At 42.4% G+C, this 23,470-nt stretch overlaps 1 protein-coding gene across 2 annotated transcripts in view; it reads left to right on the top strand.

The window, feature by feature from the left end:
- EXOC6 (exocyst complex component 6) overlaps positions 1–23,470 on the top strand; it is a 302,754-nt gene that overhangs the window by 67,409 nt on the left and 211,875 nt on the right. The window contains exon 1 of one of the 2 annotated variants that reach the window (XM_049646388.1): positions 5,605–8,216. The exons of the other annotated variant lie outside the window; for it this stretch is intronic. Within the exon in view, the coding sequence (XP_049502345.1) occupies positions 8,095–8,216 (122 nt within the window). The 5' untranslated portion in view covers positions 5,605–8,094. Of the gene's footprint in view, positions 1–5,604; positions 8,217–23,470 lie in introns of those variants that run through there. 2 annotated transcript variants of the gene reach the window in all.

Raw genomic sequence — 23,470 nt, forward strand, 5'->3', positions numbered from 1 at the left:
GGGCGGGGGTGGGGGAGGGGGTCTGTGGGGCCGGTGGGGGCAGGAGCATGTTGTGGGAAATATATTTGTGTTAAATCAGGACAAGTATGAGAATTGTTTATACTAACAGAAATCATAATCACACAATAATCTTATTTCACAATTTACTTCCCCTAATCCCACAGGCAGGTGACTTAAGCCCCGTGTCACAAACCCTCATTCATGAGCTAAGAGAGAGAGAGGCCCAGTGCTTGTGGATGGACCAAAAAGTGTGTGCACTTGGGAGTCTCCATGGAACACACTGACCTTGTCTATTCTCTACAGTCCTGCTGGAGACCTTGTTTTCTGAGGGGAGCTTGTGTGAATGGCCTAATCTTTTAGTTGGTCTCGAGGAGCTCACACTGTTTGTCCCTTAACTGAGGGGTCAATTGAGAGAAATCTCAGAAGGAGTGGGGCAGAAGAGGAACCAAACCAAGTGGAAACATTGCTGTTGCTTGAAGGGGATTTGAATCCAAAGTGGTAGTTTGGAATCAGTCTGCGTAACGTATCCAATATATGCTATAGCGCGTATGTTTTTTAAAAAAGATTCAAAATAGTTCCTGATATTATGCTCAGTGAATAAGGTTGTTTTACAACTCTTACTTAAATATATTTAATATCACAGAAGACAAGAATCCAGAATACATAAAAAGAAATCAGTTTAGGCTTTGTCTTTTGATTAATGTTTTTTTCTTCACCGAACAGGAAAATACTCATTAACAAAAGTTTTGAGAACAATAAAGTAACTGGAGGTTATTAATATGAAAATATTGTCGATTGTTCCTCCCGTAAAAATCTCCCTGGACAACCCACTTCCTGAAAAATGAGTCAGCAAAAGCTCCCAACAAGAGTTGTTCGTGTTTAATACAATTGTTCAGGCCAGTGCTTATTTCTTATCTATAAAGTCCCCTTGTGATTGATGATTCATGTTTCTTTTCAATTATGGACTTTGAATGCAAAGTATTTCATAATGTAAACAAATGGCTTCAGTATTTAAAGCAAAACATTTCCGTTTGTTTAGTACTATTTCCTATTTTATGCCTGAAACCATATTTTTGAGGGAATTGTTTGGTTTCAAAAGAGGGAAAAGAGAATGATTGTTGAGAAGAATATGGGCAAAGGGCCGCCTACCAGATGTGGAAGCAGGGGCTCAGGCAGAGCTCACAGTGGCCCACCCTCTCCTAGCATGGCCTGAAGAAGTTAGTGTCCTGAAGTCTCACTTCTGTTTTTAAAGTTTATTTCTTTATTTTCAGAGAGAGAGCACACACACGTGCACAAGCAGGGTAGGGACAGAGAGAGAGGGAGAGAGAGAATCCCAAGTAGGTTCAGCCCCGACGCGGGGCTGGATCTCACCAACCGTGAGATCATGACCTGAGCTGAAATCAAGACGCGAAACCAACTGAGTCACCCAAGAACGCCCTGAATTCTCACTTTATTTTTTATTTAAAAAAAAAAATTTTTTTTTTTTAACGTTTATTTATTTTTGAGACAGAGAGAGACAGAGCATGAACGGGGGAGGGTCAGAGAGAGGGAGACACAGAATCTGAAACAGGCTCCAGGCTCTGAGCTGTCAGCACAGAGCCCGATGCGGGGCTCGAACTCACAGACCGCGAGATCGTGACCTGAGCCGAAGTCGGCCGCTTAACCGACTGAGCCACCCAGGCGCCCCGAATTCTCACTTTAAAGATCCTTGTTTCCCGGTGGGAGAAAAGCGAATCTTTGGGAGCGTGATAATAGGCCTTGTAGCATGTCTTTAAATTCTCTATTTTGCTGAAGAGCGCTGAACTAGATGAATGGAGGATAAATGACACATCGAAAAGTTGCCAGAAATGCTAGAAAAAAGAGAACAAGGTATTTAGTGATTTTTCATGACGTTTTGCAATTACCAATATAAACAGTTAAAAACCTGGAAGAGCAAGAGCCAGTTTTAACAGACTATGTGCCAAAAACTGACCACGAGGTGGCGCCATAATCTAGCTCTCTGACCATAGGGCTGAGACTGTTGACTGTTGGCCAGGATTCAAATGCTGAAGACTTACATTTGGGAAAAGATCAACAAGGTGCCCTAAAATTTTTCAGTCAGAAGACCCAATCATAACGAACAGAAGAGGTGTAAGTTCAAAATATGCACGTGGTGAAGCTACTTCTGCTATAGCAATTATGTTTATTGAGAACTGAGACATTAGAGATTTTGCCTTCGCTGCCTCTTAACGAAACCCAGATTTGCTTAGAAATAAAGAAAAGGAATAATCACAGTGAATTAAAACAATTAGTCTAGAATGTTCTTGTCAAATTGGAAAATACCAATTTTTGTCTGAAAAATATCAATTTAATCAAGCAGTGGACACCCCCTCATACTTGTTTTGGCTGGTGTTGTTTCCATCATTCTTAAGGCTTCCAGTCCCTCATCAGTCATTGAGTCCAGGCCTGCTATGCGCCCAGCATCATGTGGAATGCTTTGACTATAAAGAAGCATAAGGCCCATACCCTGCTTTTGTGTAGCTTGTGGTCCAGTGAGGTAGATAAATATATAACAAAAACAATAATACTAAGGGATCAGAGCTTTGGTAAAGACAACATGCTCAAAAAAGTTATGGGGGAGGGGGCACCTGTGTGGCTCAGTCGGTTAAGCATGCGACTTCAGCTTAGGTCATGATCTCACAGTTTTAGGGTTTAGGCTCCACATTGGGCTCTGTGCTGACAGCGTGGATGGAGCCTGCTTGGGATTCCTTCTCTCCCTCTCTGCCCTTCCTCTACTCTCTCTCTCTCTCTCAAAAATAAACAAATGAACATTAAACAAAGTTATGGGGGATAGTAGCAAATCTGTACAACAAGGTGGGAACAAAGCCTCAGAGGTCATAGAAACAGCGGACCCTGACGCTCATCAGGTGCCACACCCTCCTGAGTGCTCTACCTAATAAATGCTTAAGAATCATGTAGCCTTCACAGCAGCCATGAGGTGGGGGTTACTATTATCTTCTCCGTGGTACAGACAAGAAAACAGGTGTGGGGAAGGTATTCTAGATAAAAGAGGCAGCATGTATAAAGGTTCAGAGACATCCAAAACCATGGCATGTTCCAGGGAATAGAAACTCAGATAATGGTAATGATATTATAACATTCACAGAAACACCATGGCCCCGAAGATTTTATGAACAGAAAAACGTGCTGAGTTATAGCAGAAATTTAGAACAGATTTTTGAAAACAATTTTATTCTTCAAAGCGCATTAAGAATATAGCTTATTGAGAAAACACCGATTCACTGAAAGACCAAAATGCTTTTTGTAATGAAGTGTTACATCCTGAATTTTGAAGATGATAGAAAAAAATATAGAATGGCCCTGTGGAACCACTATTGGATGTCATAGGTATTTCTGGAAAAACTAACTTTCTTATAACAAACCCTATTGCTGTGAGTACCCTAACAATAATAATGCTGCAGTCTTAAAGTTTAACTGAGTATCTTGACAGGCTTCCTAATGTTGAAAAATAATACTAATATAACTAAAACAACGTTTATCTACTTTATTTGAAGTAGCTTTTGTAAGATAAACTCTGTGATAATCATGAATAAATATCTATTCGTTGCCCGTTACTTACAAAGCACTATACTGCTGTGTCAAGATAATTTATTGAACAAATATTTATTGAGCATCTAACTTGTGCTAGCCATGGTGTTAATTGCTGTGGGTATAGTAACAATAGCAGCAAAACAACAATAGGGACCCAATCTCTGCTTACCTCAAAAAGACTGAGGTTTTTTTTCTTCCGAAAAGTTTTTATTCAAAAATAAATAAAATAGATAATTTTATTCAAAAATAAAGTTAAGAAGACTGAGGTTTTTTTCCAAAACCTTTGTACTCAATAAGTTTTATTTGAATTTTTTAAAATGCTTATTTATTTTTGAGAGAGAGAGAGAAAGAGAGTGTGAGCAGGGGAGGGGCAGACACACACACACACACACACACACACACAGAATCCGGAGCAGGCTCCAGGCTCTGAGCTGTCAGCACAGAGCCGATGCGGGGTTCGAACTCACAGACTGTGAGATCATGACCTGAGCCGAAGTCGGATGCTTAACCGACTGAGCCACCCAGGCGCCCCTCAATAAGTTTTATTTGAATAGTAACCTTTTTTTTTTTTTTTTTAAGGTCTCTGGTTCTAGAGGGGCTAGTGTTCCTAGTAGACTAACAAGACAGAGACTCAGTTTCAGAGGAAGAAAAAAGCCCACTCAGGGGCCTCAGTCACAGGGCCTGTATCAGCACCACGCAGAACCTAATGATGTGTCTTAAAGATCAGCTTAGGGCAGGATTTTCCGACCTCAGCACTATTGGCATTTTGGGCTGGATAATTGTTTGTTGTGGGGGACGGTGCTGTATACTGTATTAGTAGCACGTCTAGCCACTGATGTCAGTAGCATCCACCTCTAGTTCTGGCATTAAAAGATGTCTCCAGGGGGCACCTGGGTGGCTCAGTTGGTTAAGCCTCCAGCTCCGGCTCAGGTCATGATCGCACTGTTGGTGAGTTCAAGCTCTGCATCGGGCTCTGTGCTGGCAGCTTGGAGCCTAGAGCCTGTTTTGGACTCTGTGTCTCTCTGCTCCTCCCCATTTACTCTCGCCCTCTCTATCTCTCTCTCAAAAATAAACATTAAACATTTTTTAAATGTCTCTAGGCATTGCCTTGGGGTTGGGGAGGAACAAGAACCACTGGCCTCTGGCCACTTAAATGTCTCCAGTCGGTGGTCAGGCTTGATCCTAGGAAGTAGTCCAAACAGTTTGAGCCGCAGCTGGGAGGAGGGGTTAAGGGTGGAGACCGGGAACATTCCAGTCACACGCACCATTCTCTTTTATGGGCATCTTGGAATATAGCTGTTTAAAAATGTTTCCATTTCCTCCTTTTCTTTTCCTTATTTGGTGAATTTGTTGTCAGCACTATGGGATAGGGGAGGTTGTTTTTCTTAACTGTTACTTTCGGGAGGAGATGGTCTCCTGCTCATTCAATCTGTGTGGACTTCCGGCAGGAAATGGCACTCAAGGAAAGTTTTGAATAAAAGGAAGATGCTGGTTAGCCAGTGGAAACAGGAAGTTGTTGCCTGTGTCTTACACAGCTTAGAAGAAAGTAAGAGGCAGAGGGACAATGCACTTAACAGAAGCGGGAGGAGAAGAGAGTGGGGTGGGAGTGGAGGAGGGGCGGGGAGCGCTGAGGAGCAGAGGGCACAGGTTGAAAGACCTTGAATCTCCTGGGGGAGCTGGCTGTGCAGGAAGCAAATGATGGCACTGTGTAGTAGGAATGGGGTCATGCGGTGACAATAAGTCAAAGCTATTGTGATTTATTAATTATGCTGCTGTGTAGCATACTGCTATACTATTACTGTTTAAAAAATACTCTCTTTAGAGGAATACAATTTTCTGGGGTGCCTGGGTGGCTTGGTCGGTTGGGCCTCCCACTTCGGCTCAGGCCATGATCTCGAGGTTCATGAGTTCGAGCCCCACATTGGGCTGGCTCCTGTCAGCACAGAGCCTGCTTCGGACTTCCTCCCCCCACCCCCCCACCCCGCCCCTCCGTGCTCTCTCTCTCTCTCTTTATCTCTCTTAAAAATAAATCGAAACAATAATGGAATACAATTTTCTCACAACATATAGTAAAAGCATATGCCTACATTGTAAAATCCCCTTGAATAAACAGAGAGAGAAAGAAAGCAAATGTGGCAAAGTTAACAATTGGTGAATCTGGTGAAGGGTATATGGCTGTTTGTTGGGTTCTTTAACTTTCCTGTAAATTTGAAACATAAAAATCTGGGGTAGGTGGGGGGAAGAATCCGTGTAGTTTTTTAACTACATGTTACTTAGGGCTGGATGGGTCATCACAGGTATATGTTCATGGGTGTGTGGCATCACCTATGAATTGTTCTCTACAACATAGTACAGGGATGACCGACGTCCTCTTATGACCAAGTGATCTCTCACCTTGCATGTACATATTCTCAGATTCTGATAAATTCAGTGTGGAACTGTCAGAGTTTTGCATAATTTGGACCAGCATTTCCTAACAAGGCAGAGGTAACTCTTAAGCTTGTCGCTTTTGCCACCGTTCATTCATACAAGGCAGTGTGTTAAGCATTACGTGGAACACAGGTGTGAATAAAATAGACGCTCTGTTCTGAAATAATCTGATAATTTCGTAGAAATGAAAAACCTTCCACACAAATGACTTTAACACAAGGTGGAAGGTCACTGTTCCGTGTCAGGTCTTGAAGGAGGGCATCACCACTTCCTGCGGGAGGAAATTGTGGGAGGCATATTCCTGTTGCTTCGTTCCATCCTTCGGGGGAGGACCGGCGGGGCAGAGAGGTGAGGCCGAGGTGGGGCTGGAGTGAAGAAGGCTGTGCTGGTTTGCCCCTGCCGAGTGACCGTCGTTCAGTGGGGGGAAGACAGCAACCATTTATTGTTGCTCCTGTGTGTGTGGCTCAGTGGGGGCACATTTGGCCTCACCCTGGTTTGGGTGGGCGGCTTCACTTCGAGCTGCGGCTGCTGGATGGGAGTATGTGCCTCTCTCCGCAGTTTTGTGAATCCAGTTTTGTGAATGTACGTATCTCTCATCCTCCTTGGGCCGGCGAGCTAGCCAGGGCCTGCGCTCCCAGGTGATGGCAGAGGTGGGTGAGGACAGAGAGAAATACGTGAGGCCTCACAAGGCCTGGGCTCAGAGTTCTCACCCCGTGCCTTAGGGCTGGCCGGCCGAAGTCACAGGCTAAGCCCAGAGTCATGGGTCAAGGGGGAACACTGTGCCCTTGGTGAAGTACTGGCAAGGGTATGGGTGCAGGGAGGAATGAAAAACTGATGCAGTTGATGACATATGCCTTGTGGTTATATAAACACTACATTTTTAGGAGAAAGAACTTTAAATTTTTTACAGAGCAAAATTTAAAAATCTGATAAAAACTTAAAAAAAAAGGTTCATATGGAAGAATATTGCTAGCCATCCCTTTATTTTACTTTTTTCATGTTTATTTCTTTTTGAGAGCAAGAGCGCGAGTGAGGGAGGGGGAGAGAGGGAGGGAGACAGAGGACATGAAGCAGGCTCTGCACTGACAGCAGAGAGCCCCCCGTTCAGGTCTCGAACTGGCGAGATCATGACCTGAGCCAAAGTCTGACACTTAACTGAACCACACAGGCACCCCACTAGCCATCCCTTTAAATACCAACTTTCTAGTACTGGGCAAGAAAACATGAGGTTAAACTTGGGCTTGAGGAAGATCTAATGAAAATGGTAATGGGAAATAATGTGCCATTTAATTTTAGACCATCTTGAGGCTGGCTGTAGGCCACACTTGCCCTTGATATTTTGGGCCTTTATTTTCTGCATTCTTTCTTCCTCTCAGTGACAGCCTGTCCCCTTCCCATCCCGGCATCTTTGCGCTTTCCCCCTCTCCATCAAAACCTATTCTGCGGAAGGGATCTGGCAGACTCGTTCACAGTGACGCATAAGTGACCAACAAGGATTTGAGCTGGGGACGGAAGAAGGAATGGCTCTTACTGTAAACGGACAAACACACAACAGTGACTATGGTGGAGTAGTGGAGGACAGGGGGACCCAAGGAACTAGCCCAGTGACCCCAAAATCATATCCTACAAGAGGTTACATTTTTCCTGGACAAGCTACCTACTTGGGTTTGTTGGCAAGGGTATAATCACAAGAATAAGTAGGAGCATGGCTTGTATTCTGTATTTAGCATAAATAATTAAAATATGTGCCCTGACAAGTCGATACTATGTAGTAATTTTTTTTATGGTTGCAGTCACTATCTTTGAGAAACAAATAAATAAACATAGCAGACATCAGGCAGGAACTTTCTGAACTGTGTCAAGGTTAATAATAAGTAAAATGTTATAAGTAGAGACTGGACAGCAACAGCTGTGCAACATTCTTGGAAGCGAAGATTTTGATAGCATGAAGTCAGACTGTGAGCTCAGCCTTTGCTGCTACTCTGGGTGAACAAGAGAGAACGCTTGTGATAATTACAACAAAACCCACATTGCTTTTTGTAAATTACAACCATTTTGCACACTCAAAATACGATGTCTGCAGTTGGAAAATCAGGGGCATGTGGAGCAATGTTGGAAGAAGACCCGGATCAGACTTACGAGAACGTCCTGGCTGAGATTCAGTCTTTTGAGCTGCCCATTGAAGCGACTTTAAGGTAGGACTCCTTTGTATTTGTTTCTTCTTTAGTGGTGTTCAGGTGGTGTTATTCACTTCTTTTTATACTTTTCTCCGTAACAGAATAAAAAATAGTTTTTGAAAAAATAGGTACAATTCTGTATATACCTAACCTTATCTCTTATCTTTAGAGAAACTGCAATAAACAACCCACTTTTTTGGGGATTATATTTGTTTCCTGATTCATCACCACAGGGTTTAAAAAATAGAATTTCAAGAGATCAAAAAGGGCGTCATGCCATCTCCAAATACGTATCCCATCTTATGAGATTTCAAAGGTTTTCTCTAAACTATCACTTAGCAAGAAACATTGAGAACAATTAGACATGTCAGTGAAACCAGTTTCTATTTGGGTGGATGTGAGTTTTAGGGAAAAAGAAGTAAAATGTTTATTTTCATTGTTGCTACTCTCGAAGATGTGGTGGCCTCTCAGATACGTTTTTCTTTTTTTTAATTTTATTTCCACATACGATTTAAAAATAACTTCTTTGGTAATATGGGGATTAATTTGCACATTTCAAGAACAGGATTAAAATGAAAGACCATGTATCTTTGTGTTAAAAGAGCAGCTTTTAAAATTTAATTCTTTCTACCTGCCTGCCTGTAACTGACACTTATCAGTGTGGGAATGAAATGGCAACCACTGAATTTGATAGTGACAGTCAATAAATATTTGTTGGCTAATATTTGTTAATTAAATAAAAGGATGGGGGAGGGGTATTGTCTCTTCATCCTCAGAAAGGGCCCAGGGCCAAGTTGCTTTGAAATACACAACAGTTTAGGGGCGCCTAGCTGGCTCAGTCGGTTAAGCGTCCGACTTCGGCTCAGGTCATGATCTCACGGTCTGTGAGTTCGAGCCCCGCGTCGGACTCTGTGCTGACAGCTCAGAGCCTGGAGCCTGCTTCGGATTCTGTGTCTCCTTCTCTCTCTCTGCCCCTCCCCCGCTCATGCCCACGCACGCGCGCGCTCTCTCTCTCTCTGTCAAAAATAAATAAACATTAAAAAAAAAAAAAGAAATATACTACAGTTTAAATCTGAGTAAATTTCTTCCAAAAAATTAAATTTGATTTTGCATTTAAATATATTTTGAATATCTTCAGAGGGCCTAGGGTAGTGTTGAGGGCATGGGAAGGTATTGCTCTTTATTGGTTGATTCTTGGGTTATCAATATGTAGGTGCAGTTGTAAAATGATTAAACTCCGTTACAATTTTTTCCTTACATTTTCATTTTATCCAAGCACCATGAACATCCCATGAAGAAGGGCAGGTTATTTCTACCCTATTTAATAGGTAGAAGAAACCAGAGCTTTTTTTTTTTTTTTTTTAATGTTTATTTTTGAGAGGGGGAGGAGGGGCAGAGAGAGAGGGAGACAGAGATTAGAAGCAGGCAGGCTTTGTGCTGACAGCAGAGAGCCTGACGCGGCCTCAAACCCACGAACCACCGAGAGATCATGACTTGAGCCAAAGTCAGGCACTTAACGGACTAAGCCACCAGGTCCCTGGCTCCCCACCCCCCGCCCTGAGCTGTTTTACTAGTGAGAAGCTCAGTAGTTTTCTCCGTATGGAACAAACTTTATACTGTACCAGTGCCTTCTAGAACTTGTGCATTTGCCTCGTGGCTAGATCAGAAGTCTAAAGGGAAACAAGGTAAAGGGTGAGGGGAGCCTAGACATGTGTTAGTTACTGTGGCCTCTGCTGCCATTGCTGCTTCAGAGCCCTTGGTCATCAACCCCTGACCCTCTTCCCTGGTCTCATAACCCTGGCCAATGCCTATACATGTCATCCGTCCACGGAACTATCCCTAGTCTTCCTTGATACTGGACCTGACTTCCTGCTTTGGATCTTGGAGCTTTCCTACCCTCTGTTGCTAGGGCAAATATCCCCAGTCTTGTACCTGGTCTTCCTGAAGAAAAAAATCAATGTAGATCTGGTCATCACAACACTCTCCCAATGTTACCCTCAAGAGGGGAGACAGCACTGATATTTTCTCCAGGTCTTGCCCTGTCACCACCAGAGTGGGCCTGTAGTACTCACTGTTAACCTCACGTCTGGGTTATTGAACAAGCCGGGAGAACACTCTCTTCCAAAGGCTCCAGCTAAAACACCCCAGTGTTATGTGGAGGGTAGACTCAGAGCTCCTAATAAAACTTTATGTGGGACAATATTAACTAAAATTAGTTTTCTTAAATCTTTGCTTTCATAATTATTAGATGAAGACTTCTTAGGCTGACATTCACTGCCTTTCTATACATACCTATGCATGCATCGATATTCCAGTGTCAACTATTCTGTTCCACTGCTCTTACAGAACACGTCAGCTTGTGTGGCCAAATATGAGGGTTGGAAAATCAAGACAGGACCTCCATTTTGGCTGAACTAGTTTGTTAACTATTTGACAATGTGTTCTGAGATTTTCTTCCTCTCGTGTTCATGGCTGCTTATTATTATTATTATTATCATTATTATTAATTATTAACTCAGCCCTACCTCACGATTCAAATGCTCTTTCTTCTATGAAGCCTCTCCTGATCCCCCAGCCACATGTGAATGCCCATCCTTTGAAGCCCCCAAAGAATCGAGAGCATTTATTCTGACTCACTTGTGTGTGTGTGTTGTTATTTTATAACCGTTTTCAGGCTACAGATTCCTGAGGGCAGGAATGTATCTTCCTTATATTTTAGTATCTTCTGCAAAATATTCTACCAGCGGAGTAGCTAGATAAATATTTCTTGAACTGATTTGTATGAGCTTCTGAACTAATGGTGACCTTGTGAAGCAAAAGAAAGGAGGCAATTGAGAGAGAAAGTTATCATTTCAGGGAAAAAGAGGAGGTGGTCCAAGTATTTGAATAGCTACAAGCTCTAAAGGCAGAGACAGTGGAAGGTGCATTTGGTTGGATGCAGACTGGCCAGCTGGGCTGCACGGGCCCTGCTGGGGGTGGGCGGTGGGGGGTGGCTGGAGGGGACAGTGAGGGAAGGGTAGGACAGTGAGAGGATGGGGCTGACCACACAGGAGAGAAACATTCTCAAGGAAAGCCTCGCATCTGGGAATTGAGAGTGAGAGAGAGAGAGACAGAGAGACAGAGAGACAGAGAGACAGAGAAGTTCTAATAGTTCTCCTGTTCATTTTTCCTTGTCAGAGATGCAAGGCACTGCTTCAACAAACATTTTCTGTCATAAAAGCTTAGCCTCTGTGAGCTCCCTCCCCCTGCCCATTTTGTTTTCCAGGTAGGGAGTCTGAGGTGCCCTGCTTACGGTCAGTGTTCAGATCAGAGCCAGGTGGGACTTCCTTCTCTGACAAGGTGAGCCCCGAGAGCTCAGTGACTCAGGGCTCAGAGATGGTTTCTGGTCATGTCATTGAAGGGAGACTCAACAGCTCTCCTTTCACAGGGTGTGCAAGCTTCCTAGCACTCAGCCCCACACATCATGTGAGAGAATGGGTCTCCTCTCCCCGAGGGGCTGTGGGGAATTGCTGTTGGGGACTGTCAGTGGTCCACAGTCTCTTCTCCTTGCCCAGCTGCATTCCTCCTCTTCCTGACCTCAGACTTGGCTGCTCCCACAGCAGGCTTCTCTCAGAAAGTCCAGCCTGTCTCTGCCTGACTCCCCCAATGGGACCTTGGGTCTGTTCCTTTGGCCCTCCTTTTTTGTATGTGTGGAAAAGTGGACAAGAATCAGATGATTCTGAGGTCCTGCGTTTGTTTTCATTCTTTATGTAAAATGGCACAACTGCCTAGACTATTGAGTTTAAAGGAGAGAGAGTTTCAGGGGAGAGCTGAGACCTTATGTGTTTCCATGGTTTGTGTTGTCGGTGAAATATTCATTAAAGACATCACAGGTAGCTACAACAGTGGAATTTGGGGAATAAAATTCCAGGGTAGAAAAGTAGAATTTGAGATTAGCCATACAGATGGTGAATGAATTTAGGAGAAAAGGAAGAAATGTCAGGAAAGGTCTCCTGCTTGGCTTTGGGTATTCAGATTGCTGGTAGGCTGAAACTCACCAGCAGGTGGGGATCTGGAATTAGTTTTGCTGCCTTAACCCTTTTGTCCTGGGCACAACTGTTTTCACCATGTTACCACTGTATGCCAATTTCCACTGGATTTTCTCATTCTTTTCAGATTTTCTTTCCTTTTTTCCCCCCAAATTTTAAAATATTTATTCATTTTTGAGAGAGAGAGCATGAGTGGGGGAGGAGCAGAGAGAGAGAGAGAGAGAGAGAGAGAGCAGAACTCAAAGCAGGCTCCAGACTCCGAGCTGTCAGTACAGAGCCCCATGTGGGGCTTGAGCTTATGAAGTGTGATATCATGACCTGAGCCGAAGTCGGACGCTCAACCGACTGAGCCACCCAGGGGCTCCTGTCTTCAGATTTTCTGACTTTCACTCCAGTCCCTCCATTGGGTCTAGATATCTCCAGCTCCTTGCTAGCTCTTCCATCTGGGAGGCGTGCTTGTCCCTGGTAGGCTTCAGGGCTGTCTGGAGCCACGCTCCCAGAAACCACTAGGACTAGTCTTATTCAGCATCACCAACGTCCTTTAACAAGGATGGTCAGTAGGTCTCAAGCAGCAAATCAGTTCCAATGCATCAGTAGCAGCTGCCTGAATCTTACTTTGGGGATGATTCTGATAAATTAGTGATGGCCACTATGTACTTAGGATGGGGCAGTGGCAGTGTTCATAACATTTACTGCATTCACACTATGACTTCCTGCTGCCAGATTTGCCCATTAGACCTGGCCCACCCCATGGGTCCTGACTCCAACTTGGATGTTGCCTGGGCTCATTATGCCTCTCGGGGTTCTGCAGGTATGTTGTTAGCCTCTTAGGACAGGTCCTGAAGTCACAGGGTTCACACATCACAGCATGTCTTACTGCTGTAGCTGGATCTGAGAGAAGATAAGGGCAGGTTGAGGGCACTGCAAAGTTAGTAGGAAGTAGAGAAAGGGGACATATCCAAAGAATGGCCTTACAGAGGTCTGGGAAAAATAGGAGGAAAAGGGAATTGTACAAGATGACGTACCAGAAGAGATTTTTGTAATTGTTTTATGATAACATAATTGTTTTACACTTGTATTCACAGACTCTCTCGGGCTCTTTTCCAAAAGCTGACCATGAAGTTTTACCAGCTTAAGAGCAAACAGGATATTGTTATTTCTTTGACTTTAATGTTTTTAGGAATGAAGATAACATGCTTTTAGGAAGGGACAGAAAACATTTTTTAAAAAATCCACCTAATAGTATAAACCGTATACACAATAAAATCTTGGGGTGATTAAAAAATATATAACTTGTTAAATCAGCTGTAGACATTCTGCAATGCTCTTGCTGTTTATATCTTCAGAAATGTGATATTTCTATTAAATCTTATCCCCTTAAGTATAATGATTAACATCAAAGGTGCAGGTTTTATTAGATGTTTGATTTTGCCCTTAGTGTCTGAAACTCTAAAAATATAACCCATCTCAAACTCTTATAATATAACCCATCTCAAATGGTTAATATATACAGAGTGCTTAGCACAAGGCCTGCCTAGTACACTGTAAATGCTCAATAAATATTAGCTATTATTATTATGTCTAATTTATACCTGGGATGCATATGCCAGTATAATTTAATACGTGTATAGAATGTTGAAGTAAACAAGCATTCACAACATATTGAAATTCTGAGCAAGTGGGAAATAAATACTGAGTAATGTAAATTTTATTTTGGTTGTATAACATCCAGAGGAGAGAGGTATCCTCTTTTCAAAACTATATTTGCTAATGCTTATATTTCATACTAATGTAATATCATCACCACATTTAATTTCTGATGAGAGTGACATAATATGCTACATGTTGTGGATAAAACATGGAGTCCAGAGAAACTGTCCAGAAATAAATGTGGGCCTAATTGTGACTGAGGCCTGCTGTGTCTGCAGCATCTCAGGAAAGCCTGGGGTCCCCGATGACTGTGGGCTGTGTAGTTGCCAAATTTCTGCTGAACATTTAAATGATAGCATTAGCTATTTTATCTTCAGTGCAACACAAGAGAAAAGCTAAAAAACATTTTATACTTGGGAACCAAGTATTCTAACCAGGGGAACAGTTTGTTTATCTACTGGTGAAGTGAATGGGCTCTGGAGCCAGAAGGATGTAGGTTCGAATTTTGCGTCTATAATTACTAAGAGAGCTAACTGAAATGATTACATGAATTAGGCATGAAATGTACGTATGTATGTATGTATGTGTGTATATATGTATTTAAAGTTTATTTGTTTTGAGGGCGGGGATGCACACACACACACACACACACACACACCTGTGAGCTGGGGAAGGGCAGAGGGAGGGAGAGAGAATCTCAAGCAGGCTCTGGGCTGACATCCACACAGGACTCGATCTCAGGAACTATGAGATCATGACCTGAGCCAAAATCAAGAGAAGGCTGCTTTCAGGGAGCCTGGGTGGCTCAGTGGGTTAAGCGGCCAACTTTGGCTCAGGTCATGATCTCACTCTTCGTGAGTTCGAGCCTTGCATCAGGCTCTGTGCTGACAGCTCAAAGCCTGGAGCCTGCTTTGGATTCTGTGTCTCCCTCTCTCTCTCTGCCCTTTCCCCACTCACACTCTGTCTCTCTCTCTCTCTCAAAAATAAAATAAAAACATAAAAAAAAATTAAAAAAAGAGTAGGCTGCTTAACCCCCTGAGCCACCCAGGTGCCCCAGGCATGAAATGCATTTAATGTAATGCCTCCTACATAGTAAAGCACACTCAGTTATTTGTTCATTCACTCAGTAAATACATGTTTATGGAGTGTCTACAACGCAGCAGGCAATGGTCTAGGATGGTCAGTGGTCTTGCTATTGATATAGCAAGATGAAGACCTGGACATTCCTGCTCACAGGGACCTTGTATTTTAGTGAAGGAAGCTAGAAATAAGCAAATAAAAAAGTAGTATTGGCACCGCTCCCCAGGGCCACCCCCTCAGATGTGGCTGGAGCTTGAGGCAACTCAGGCTGGAGACACAGAAGACCCCGGACCCAGAGCAGCTCGGAGGCTCTGCAAGTCTGCCATAAAGAAAAAGGGTCTCCAATAAAACTATATTGCAAAAACTGGGGAAGAAACAGAATAGAAAGAGCAAAAAAAGTGGAAGAGGCAGAGCCTGAAGAATTTGTGGTGGAAAAAGTACTGGACCAACGTGTAGTGAATCGAAGGTAGAGTATTTCCTGAAGTGGAAGGGATTTACAGATGCTGACAACACTTGGGAACCTGAAGAAACTTAGACTGGCCACAGTTAACTGAAGCATTTCTTTTTTAAAAATAAATTTTAAAAAGTGTTTATGTATTTTGAGAGCGAGAGCGAGCGAGCAGGGGAGGGGCAGAGAGAGAGGGAGAGAGAGAATCCCCAACAGGCTCTGTGCTGTCAGTGCAGAGCTCCATGTGGGGCTTGATCCCATGAACTGGGAGATCATGACCTGAGCCGAAATCAGGAGTTGGACGCTTACTCGACGGAGCCACCCAGGCACCCCAGATGCAGTATTTCTTAATTCTCAAAAAACAAGTAAAGAAAAAGATGGTATAAATAGAAAATCTTTACCTGACAGCGACTCTGATGATAGCAAGTCAAAGAAGAAAAGAGATTCTGCTGCTGAACCAAGAGGCTTTGCCAGAGGGCTTGATCCTGAATGAAAAATTGGTGCCACAGACAGCAGTGGGGAATTCATGTTTCTCATGAAATGGAAAGATTCAGAAGAGGCAGAGCTGGTGCTGGCAAAAGAGGAAAATATGAAATGTCCTCAAATTGTACTTGCTTTTTATGCAGAGAGACTAACTTGGCTCGAGTCCAGGAGATGCAGCTCAGTAATTGTTTGTGTTGGTATATATATGGCATCTGGGTCTTGGTTTTTTGATTTATTAGTGTGAAGAAATAACATTCTAATGAAAATCAATTTTGCTATGTTCATTTTGAAGTAGGATTGGGGGGGTGTTGGGGTTCTTTGCCTCTCTAGCATTGGTTACTTTGAACAAATAAAAGCTTTCTGTAGTTGCTTCCTATATCAGAAAAGAATATTTGAGATCATGGCGTATTATTCTCCAGCATTAGAGAACACCTGTTCTAAATGTTGGGGGTTGTCTTCATAGTTGTTACTTGGTCAGAATTTGTGTTTAACTCCTATATGCCTAAGGACCATTCTGGGTTTTTTTTTTTGTTTTTTTGTATGTGTGTGTGTACTTAAAATACACTTTTAAATGGCTTTCTTTCTTTTTTTTTAACATTCACCCAAACAAAAACAGCATTTTGTAACTATGGATAAGACCACGTTTCTGGGATGCCATCATTTTCAGCAACCTAAGAAATAAATCACTTAAATTGGAATTTTTCCTGACGCCTTAACCTTTCAAATTTTTTAATTGGACAATTTAAACATAATGTAAACAATTTAAATTGGACAATGTAAAAACAGCTATATTAGCATCCATATCCATATCTACAGTCATATAAATACAAGTTTATTTGCAAGATCCCTGAAAGGAAAATTTCGTCACTATCAACAACCTCCCCACCCAAATGAGAAAACTAGACAAGTCCTGGTGTGTTTTAGTTAGGTAAGCAAAACTTAGTTAAATGGACATCTAGAGTTTCCTTCTAGTGAACCATTCCTTTTCAAAAAATTGAGGGGCGCCTGGGTGGCGCAGTCGGTTAAGCGTCCGACTTCAGCCAGGTCACGATCTCGCGGTCCGTGAGTTCGAGCCCCGCGTCAGGCTCTGGGCTGATGGCTCGGAGCCTGGAGCCTGTTTCCGATTCTGTGTCTCCCTCTCTCTCTGCCCCTCCCCCGTTCATGCTCTGTCTCTCTCTGTCCCAAAAATTAAAAAAAAAAACAAAAAAAAAAAAAAAAAAGAAAAAAAAAAAAACAAAAAATTGAAATCCCGGTGCTATATGGACCAAAAGGTCATGATTCATGGAATGTTCAAGACTTCATTCATGGAAGCCTAATCACAATCACGTGGTTAGAGATGTTGGCAGTTTAGCACCTGCTGGAATAAATGGGGGGACAAACCTCTGTAATCTAACTTCTTCATGTGTTTTCTTTATCTCAACTCATTCCTTACACGGAGGCTCAATCGTCTCTGTATTTGAGTTACTGGTTCAGCTGAAACCAGGAGAAACAATAACTTTGTAGCTGGAATGTTATCCGGCCTTATAATGTTTAATTTATTGTAAATACTGGTAAACAGTGGTCAATCAATAGTTTTATATTTTAAAAAAGTGGTATTAAAGTGCTCTGATGAATAACAAAACAGGGTGAGGCATAGGGAGGTCCAGGGATGCTATTTTGCAGAGAACGGCCAAGGCGTAAATGTCAGCTGTCATCGTCATCATTAGTACTATTTCATTACATGACATTTGTTACATTTCCAAATCCATTTTGCCAACAGAAGAACAATAGGACAAGTGAGAGGAGAGGGAGAAAGGGCAAAAGGAATAAAGAAAAGCTAAGTGGGACAAGAGTGAGGAATAGAGAATGCATGGAACAGGATGATGAATAGCAAAACCAACAGTGAGGAGATGGAAGGAAAGAGAAGAGAAAACAGTTGATGTTATAAGCTGGAGGTTGGAGGGAAGAGGAAGGAAAAGCTAGAATGGAACTCAGAGAAAATAATATTGTTCTTTAGTTGCCTGATTATGGACTCAAAAATGTTTAGCTTTGGGATGAGCAAGCTAATGGAGCTTTCAGGACATTGGTCTGAAAGGAGGACTAGTGACATCATTTGCCAGACCCAATGTAAAATTTTAAAAAAGGCCCCTTTGTTCAAAAATTATTAAGAATTACAAGATGGTGATGGCAGAGCATTAATCCAAGAACAACTGCACATGTCACATAACTACAGAGCAGCCCTAAGAGCCTAGCACAGATCCTGGCGCTCAGAAAGCATTCAGTAAAAACAGTTGTTGAATGAACAGAACCTGGGGCTAATTACTTTTGAGCTTCTCTGAGGACTGGCCCATATTTCAGAAAAACTGACTTTATTTGGCTCCAATTTCAAATTTCCTTCTATTGTTCTCCACCACGGGATCCAGATCTTTATGGAACAACGGATTCCTGGACCTGATTTTGCAGCAGGAATCCTCTGGGGCCTGGCTGGACTCAATTCACATCTTCTTGCACTTACAGAATGTGGCCACTGGAGGCCGCTGCGCCAACAAGACAGAAGTTGAAGGACTGCAGCTGTCAAGACAACCCCAAAGAGCAGCTAAAAGGCACCAATAAGGGGTACGTTATTAGAGCCAAAGTATAAAGAACTGCCTCTACTTACCTCGATACAGTTCTACAATTATGTAATGACGGCTCTTACACTCCCTAAGAAGCATTGGAATGATACTAGCACAGCCTTGAGAAGATGAAGATCAGGGAGTCAACTCTAGGGTTCCCAGGAATGCAGAGGGGAATCTTTCTGTAGAGGTGTACCTACCTCATGAAACATGGTTTCACAACACTAAGCTTAACACCGGAAGTATCTGCATGTGATTCATTCATTTAACAACTATTCACTGGGCTGGACGGTCAACAATACAGAATTGTGCCTGTGCTTGGAAGTGGAGGCAGACTCAGCAATTTGTTTACCATCACAATATGTACTTCAAAGGATGAGCAAAGCCTCCCCGGACAGCAAAGAGGCACTTGACTTAGAGATTTGGAGGGCTCACTGAAGTCGATCTGGAACCACGAGTCTTACCCAAGGACATGGTCCTGTTTCCTCCCCTACGACAGGAAACAAAGTTCAGGCAGTTTCTATCCATCAAGCATTTGAAAAATGAAGTTCAGGTTCAGAAAGCCCTGATATAAAACTAGGATATTTTGTTAATGATTAGAAAAAAGAACATTGAGGGGCGCCTGGGTGGCTCAGTAGGCTAAGTGTCTGACTTTGGCTCAGGTCATGATCTCATGGTTTTGTGGGTTCGAGCCCCACATCAGGCTCTGTGCTGACAGCTCAGAGCCTGGAGCTTGCTTCGGATTCTGTGTCTCCCTCTCTCTCTCTTCCTCCCCTGCTCTCAGTCTGTCTCTCTCTCACTCTCCCAAAAATAAAGATTAAAAAAAAAAAGAACATTTATATGTCTGGTTTTTATATGTATTTTATCAAAGAGGAAGCTAAATTCTGGGCTTCCTGGTTTAAAAATAAATGTCTGGGGGCACCTGGGTGGCTCAGTTGGTTAAGCCTCTGACTTTGGCTCAGGTCATGATCTCTTGGCTGGTGAGTTTGAGCCCTGCATTGGGCTCTCTGTTGTCATCACAAAGCCCGCTTTGGATCCTCTTTCCTTCTCTTTCTTCCCCTCCGTCACTAGCTCTCTCTCCTCTCTCTCTCTCTCTCTCTCGAAAATAAATAAGCATTAAAAAAATGTCTGATAGTTCTGGTCTCTAATGCTAAGGTTGACCGAACCCTGGGCTAAACATTATGCATGTATTATCTTCTTTAATTCCCACACAACTTGGTGAGCTAGGAGCTGTTATTTTCCCTAATTCACACTTGAAGAAACTGAGGCTTAGGCAAGTTCACTGGCTGTCTGGAGGCCCAACATCTAGTAAAAGATGAGTTGGAATTTGAACCCAAGTAGTTAAATGCCAGACCAAGGCAGCTGCATTCTACAGCCTCTTTCCTCAGAAAGAGGGGCTTTGGAAGATTGGTTATGAGTCTGCAGACAAGTGGCTCAAAGTCTAAGTCATTAATGACTAAAAGTTTATTTACAGGTTAAATCCCTAGCCTTTGCTGGTTAGTTTCCTACTGGACACAGAGTGCATCTCCTGTCCTGCCAGTCTTCCTAGTTTACCTTTTCCTTCCTAGGAGTTCTGAAGAGAGATTTTGAGTGGATCTCTGGAAGTTAATATCCACTGACTGAAAAATAACCCAATCTGTCTGTGTGTGCCTCCAACCTCCTCAGACCAGACTGGGTAAATCATCTATCCCATGGGTAAAACAATATTGGAACAGGCTTCTTGACTGACTTTTTTTTATTAGTGGGAGAAACAGGAACTGGTTAACAGCTCCACCTTCTTCAGCTTACTAGCTGTGTGGCCTTGGACCAGTGACTTAATTTCTATAAGTCTGTTTCCTCATATTAAGGAACTGGAGATAGTGGAGATAGTGGAAAGTACCCCATAGGATTAAATTAGATTTCCATAAAATTAGTACTAATTAAATACCCAGTTAAATTACTCATTAAGTTAGTAAAGATTAAATTAGATGATATAATGGGCTTAGCGAACAGTGCTCAATATATAGCTACTATGGTTTTTATTTTGGTCTTTTAGAAATGTATCACTTAGAATAGAATTATAATAGGCTTTTTTTTTGCACATTTATACATTTGTTATATCTATGTCTAAAATTTGAATTTACATAGTTATTTAGAACATTTAGCTTTAAGTTCTTACCAAAAAATTTCAGGTGCTAACGGAAATGTCAGCAGTCATAAAGGGAACCAGCAAAAGCTGCTTCGGAAGGAGAAGTGGTAATATGGACTTCCTTCTGTCTTGACTTGACTTGAGGGGAAGATGCCGCTGCTTATGTTGCAGTAATCTCTATGGGCAGGTGTTGAAATAGGCCTGGAGTGAGGAGTAGCAAAGCAGGACTGGCTTCCCAGAACAGGGTCTGGGTCTGGGTAGATGGTGTCAGGATTGGTGAAGAGAAGGGGAAAAAGTCTTGGCTAATGAATGCTCAGGAAAGGAACGCTCCATTAGGAGACAGCTGCCAAATAAGAGGGTGGCCTATACCACTTGCCCTGCTCTCTTCACCTTGCTTTACTCTTCAGAACAATGAATTCTGCACATTGACTGAGCTAAGAGAGTCTGCCATTTCCTGCAGGGAGAAATGGCTTTCCATTCTCTTTGTAGGAAGATACAAATGTTGTCTTCATTTCATATGTTTTGGTCTCAGGTTCAATTTTCAAAAGGTTTATTTTCCCTTCTCAAGAGCTGAACCTGAAATTCAGATGTACTAACACCAGATGGTGGTTGTTGATACTTGGAGACACAGTCAGCTAAGAAAAAGATTCAGTTTTTTAGAACTCAATAAAAACAATGGCATGAAGGGCCCAAACAGTGGGGTCTAGGTACAGGGACTTGGCTTGACTCACAGATAAAATTTTAAGTAACCAGAGGAATGGATGAAGTTTATATCCTCTGACAAAAGTCCATAAATATTGTTTCTTGCATTGAGGCTCTTGATAAAAGTGGGCATCATGGAATTTGAGGTACACATTTTCTGTTAATACTAGAGATTTCTATTAAGACAACTGAATACAACTATATAAAATGCTGTATTTAATGCCAGTATATAAACTTTTTTATATACTTATATATATAAGTATATAAAATTCCATATATATAATTATATAAATTATATAAAATTCATATATATAATTCCAAATTGTTACCAATCACAGATTAATCAAATTCTTGCCTTATGCTCAGAACTGTTTGGAATGCTCCTTTCTAACTCATCCTGAATTCTTTCCAGTGGCTTCTGATCTTCAGCATTGTCTGGTTTCAAAACCCCTTTCTCTCAGCCACATGCAGAACTCCAAGGGGGAACTATACAAAATTGCAAAATTAAAAAAAAAAGTCATCTCTGAACGTCAGGTCTTTAACATAGTGTGACAGTGCTGGTGGCCTCAGGAAGACTTTTTTTTTCCTTTGGCTTATTGTTACATCTTGAGAAAGTGTGATTTCCCAGAGAAGATCTGGATTCTTCTGTACCATTGAGACAGTGGAAATAGGCTTCTGATGGGGTTTCTTGGCAGAATGGGCAGTTGGATGTAGCAGAGCTTCCTTGATCTTCTAAGCCAGTGTGTACTCAGATCAGTCACATGTTGATACCTTGGGGACCAAGTGTACAAAAACAAACAAAACTCACAGATGTATGAAAAGGAACTAATCAAAACAAGTGCACACTAGTAAAACAGTTGGTAGTGGACAAGTGTGTGCTAAATTGAATCTAGAGTTAGCAGAGAAGGTTGTGATGAGATAGGGGAATCTTTATGAAGGAGATACATTTGAGTTGCTTTTCGGGAAGGACAGAAATTTCAGATTAATGGAAAAGAGAGCATTTATGTATGATAGTAATGTTTATAGGGAACTTACTGTATGTGGCAGGCAAAATAATGGCTCCCCCAAAAGGTTCACATCCTCATCCCTGGAACCTGTAAATATGTTGTACTTGACAAAAGGGGTTGTTGCAAATGTGATTAAGGTTAAGACCTTAAGATAGAAGATTATCCAGACTTATATGGTTGGGTCCAAACTAATCACAGGGGTCATTAAGAGCAGTGAATTTTTGATGGCCTATGTCAGAGTCAGAGAGAGATGTGAGAATGGTCAGAGAGATGCGGTGTTGCTGGCTTTAAAGAATGAGGAAGGGGGTCATGAGTTAAGAATTCTGGGTGGCCTCTATAAGCTGATAAAGGTACGGAAATGAATTCTCCGGAAAGGAACCAGTCATGGTGACACCTTGAATTTAGCCCAGTGAGACCCCTGTTGGACTTCTAACCTATAGAACTGTAAGATAATATATCTGAATGTTTTAAGCTACTAAGTTTGTGGTAATTTGTTACAGCACCATTAGAAAACTAATCTGAGGGGCGCCTGGGTGGCTCAGTCGGTTAAGCGTCCCACTTCAGCTCAGGTCACGATCTTGCGGTCCGTGAGTTCGAGCCCCGCGTCGGGCTCTGGGTTGATGGCTCAGGGCCTGGAGCCTGCTTCCGATTCTGTGTCTCCCTCTCTCTCTGGCCCTCCCGCGTTCATGCTCTGTCTCTCTCTGTCTCAAAAATAAATAAACGTTAAAAAAAAAAATAAAAAAAAAAAAAAGAAAACTAATATGAGACAGTGAGATGAGGTAGACCCTACAGTTGTGGTCACTTACAGATGCAGAAACTGAAAAAGATAACTAGGTTCCTGCTCAGTGTCACCCAGCTGTGAAGTGAAGGAGCAGGGAATTAAATTGAGGACCCCTGTGTTCAGAGCCCATGCAATACCACCTCCCAGGAATTTTGTGGGAAGGAGGATGGAGGTAAGCTTCTAGTAAAAACTCACTGAAGGGAGTGAGTTACACAGCTGGATAGGAAAGAGCATGGTTCACTCAAAGGGAAGTTCAGTGGGGCGCCTGAGTGGCTCAGCTGGTTGAGCCACGACTTCTGCTCAGGTCATGATCTCAGTTTGTGAGTTGGAGGACTGCATCAGGCTCCGTGCTGGGAGCCTCGAGCTTCCTT

The sequence above is a fragment of the Panthera uncia genome, chromosome D2 (genome assembly GCF_023721935.1).
Source record: "Panthera uncia isolate 11264 chromosome D2, Puncia_PCG_1.0, whole genome shotgun sequence".
Classification (NCBI taxonomy): domain Eukaryota; kingdom Metazoa; phylum Chordata; class Mammalia; order Carnivora; family Felidae; genus Panthera; species Panthera uncia.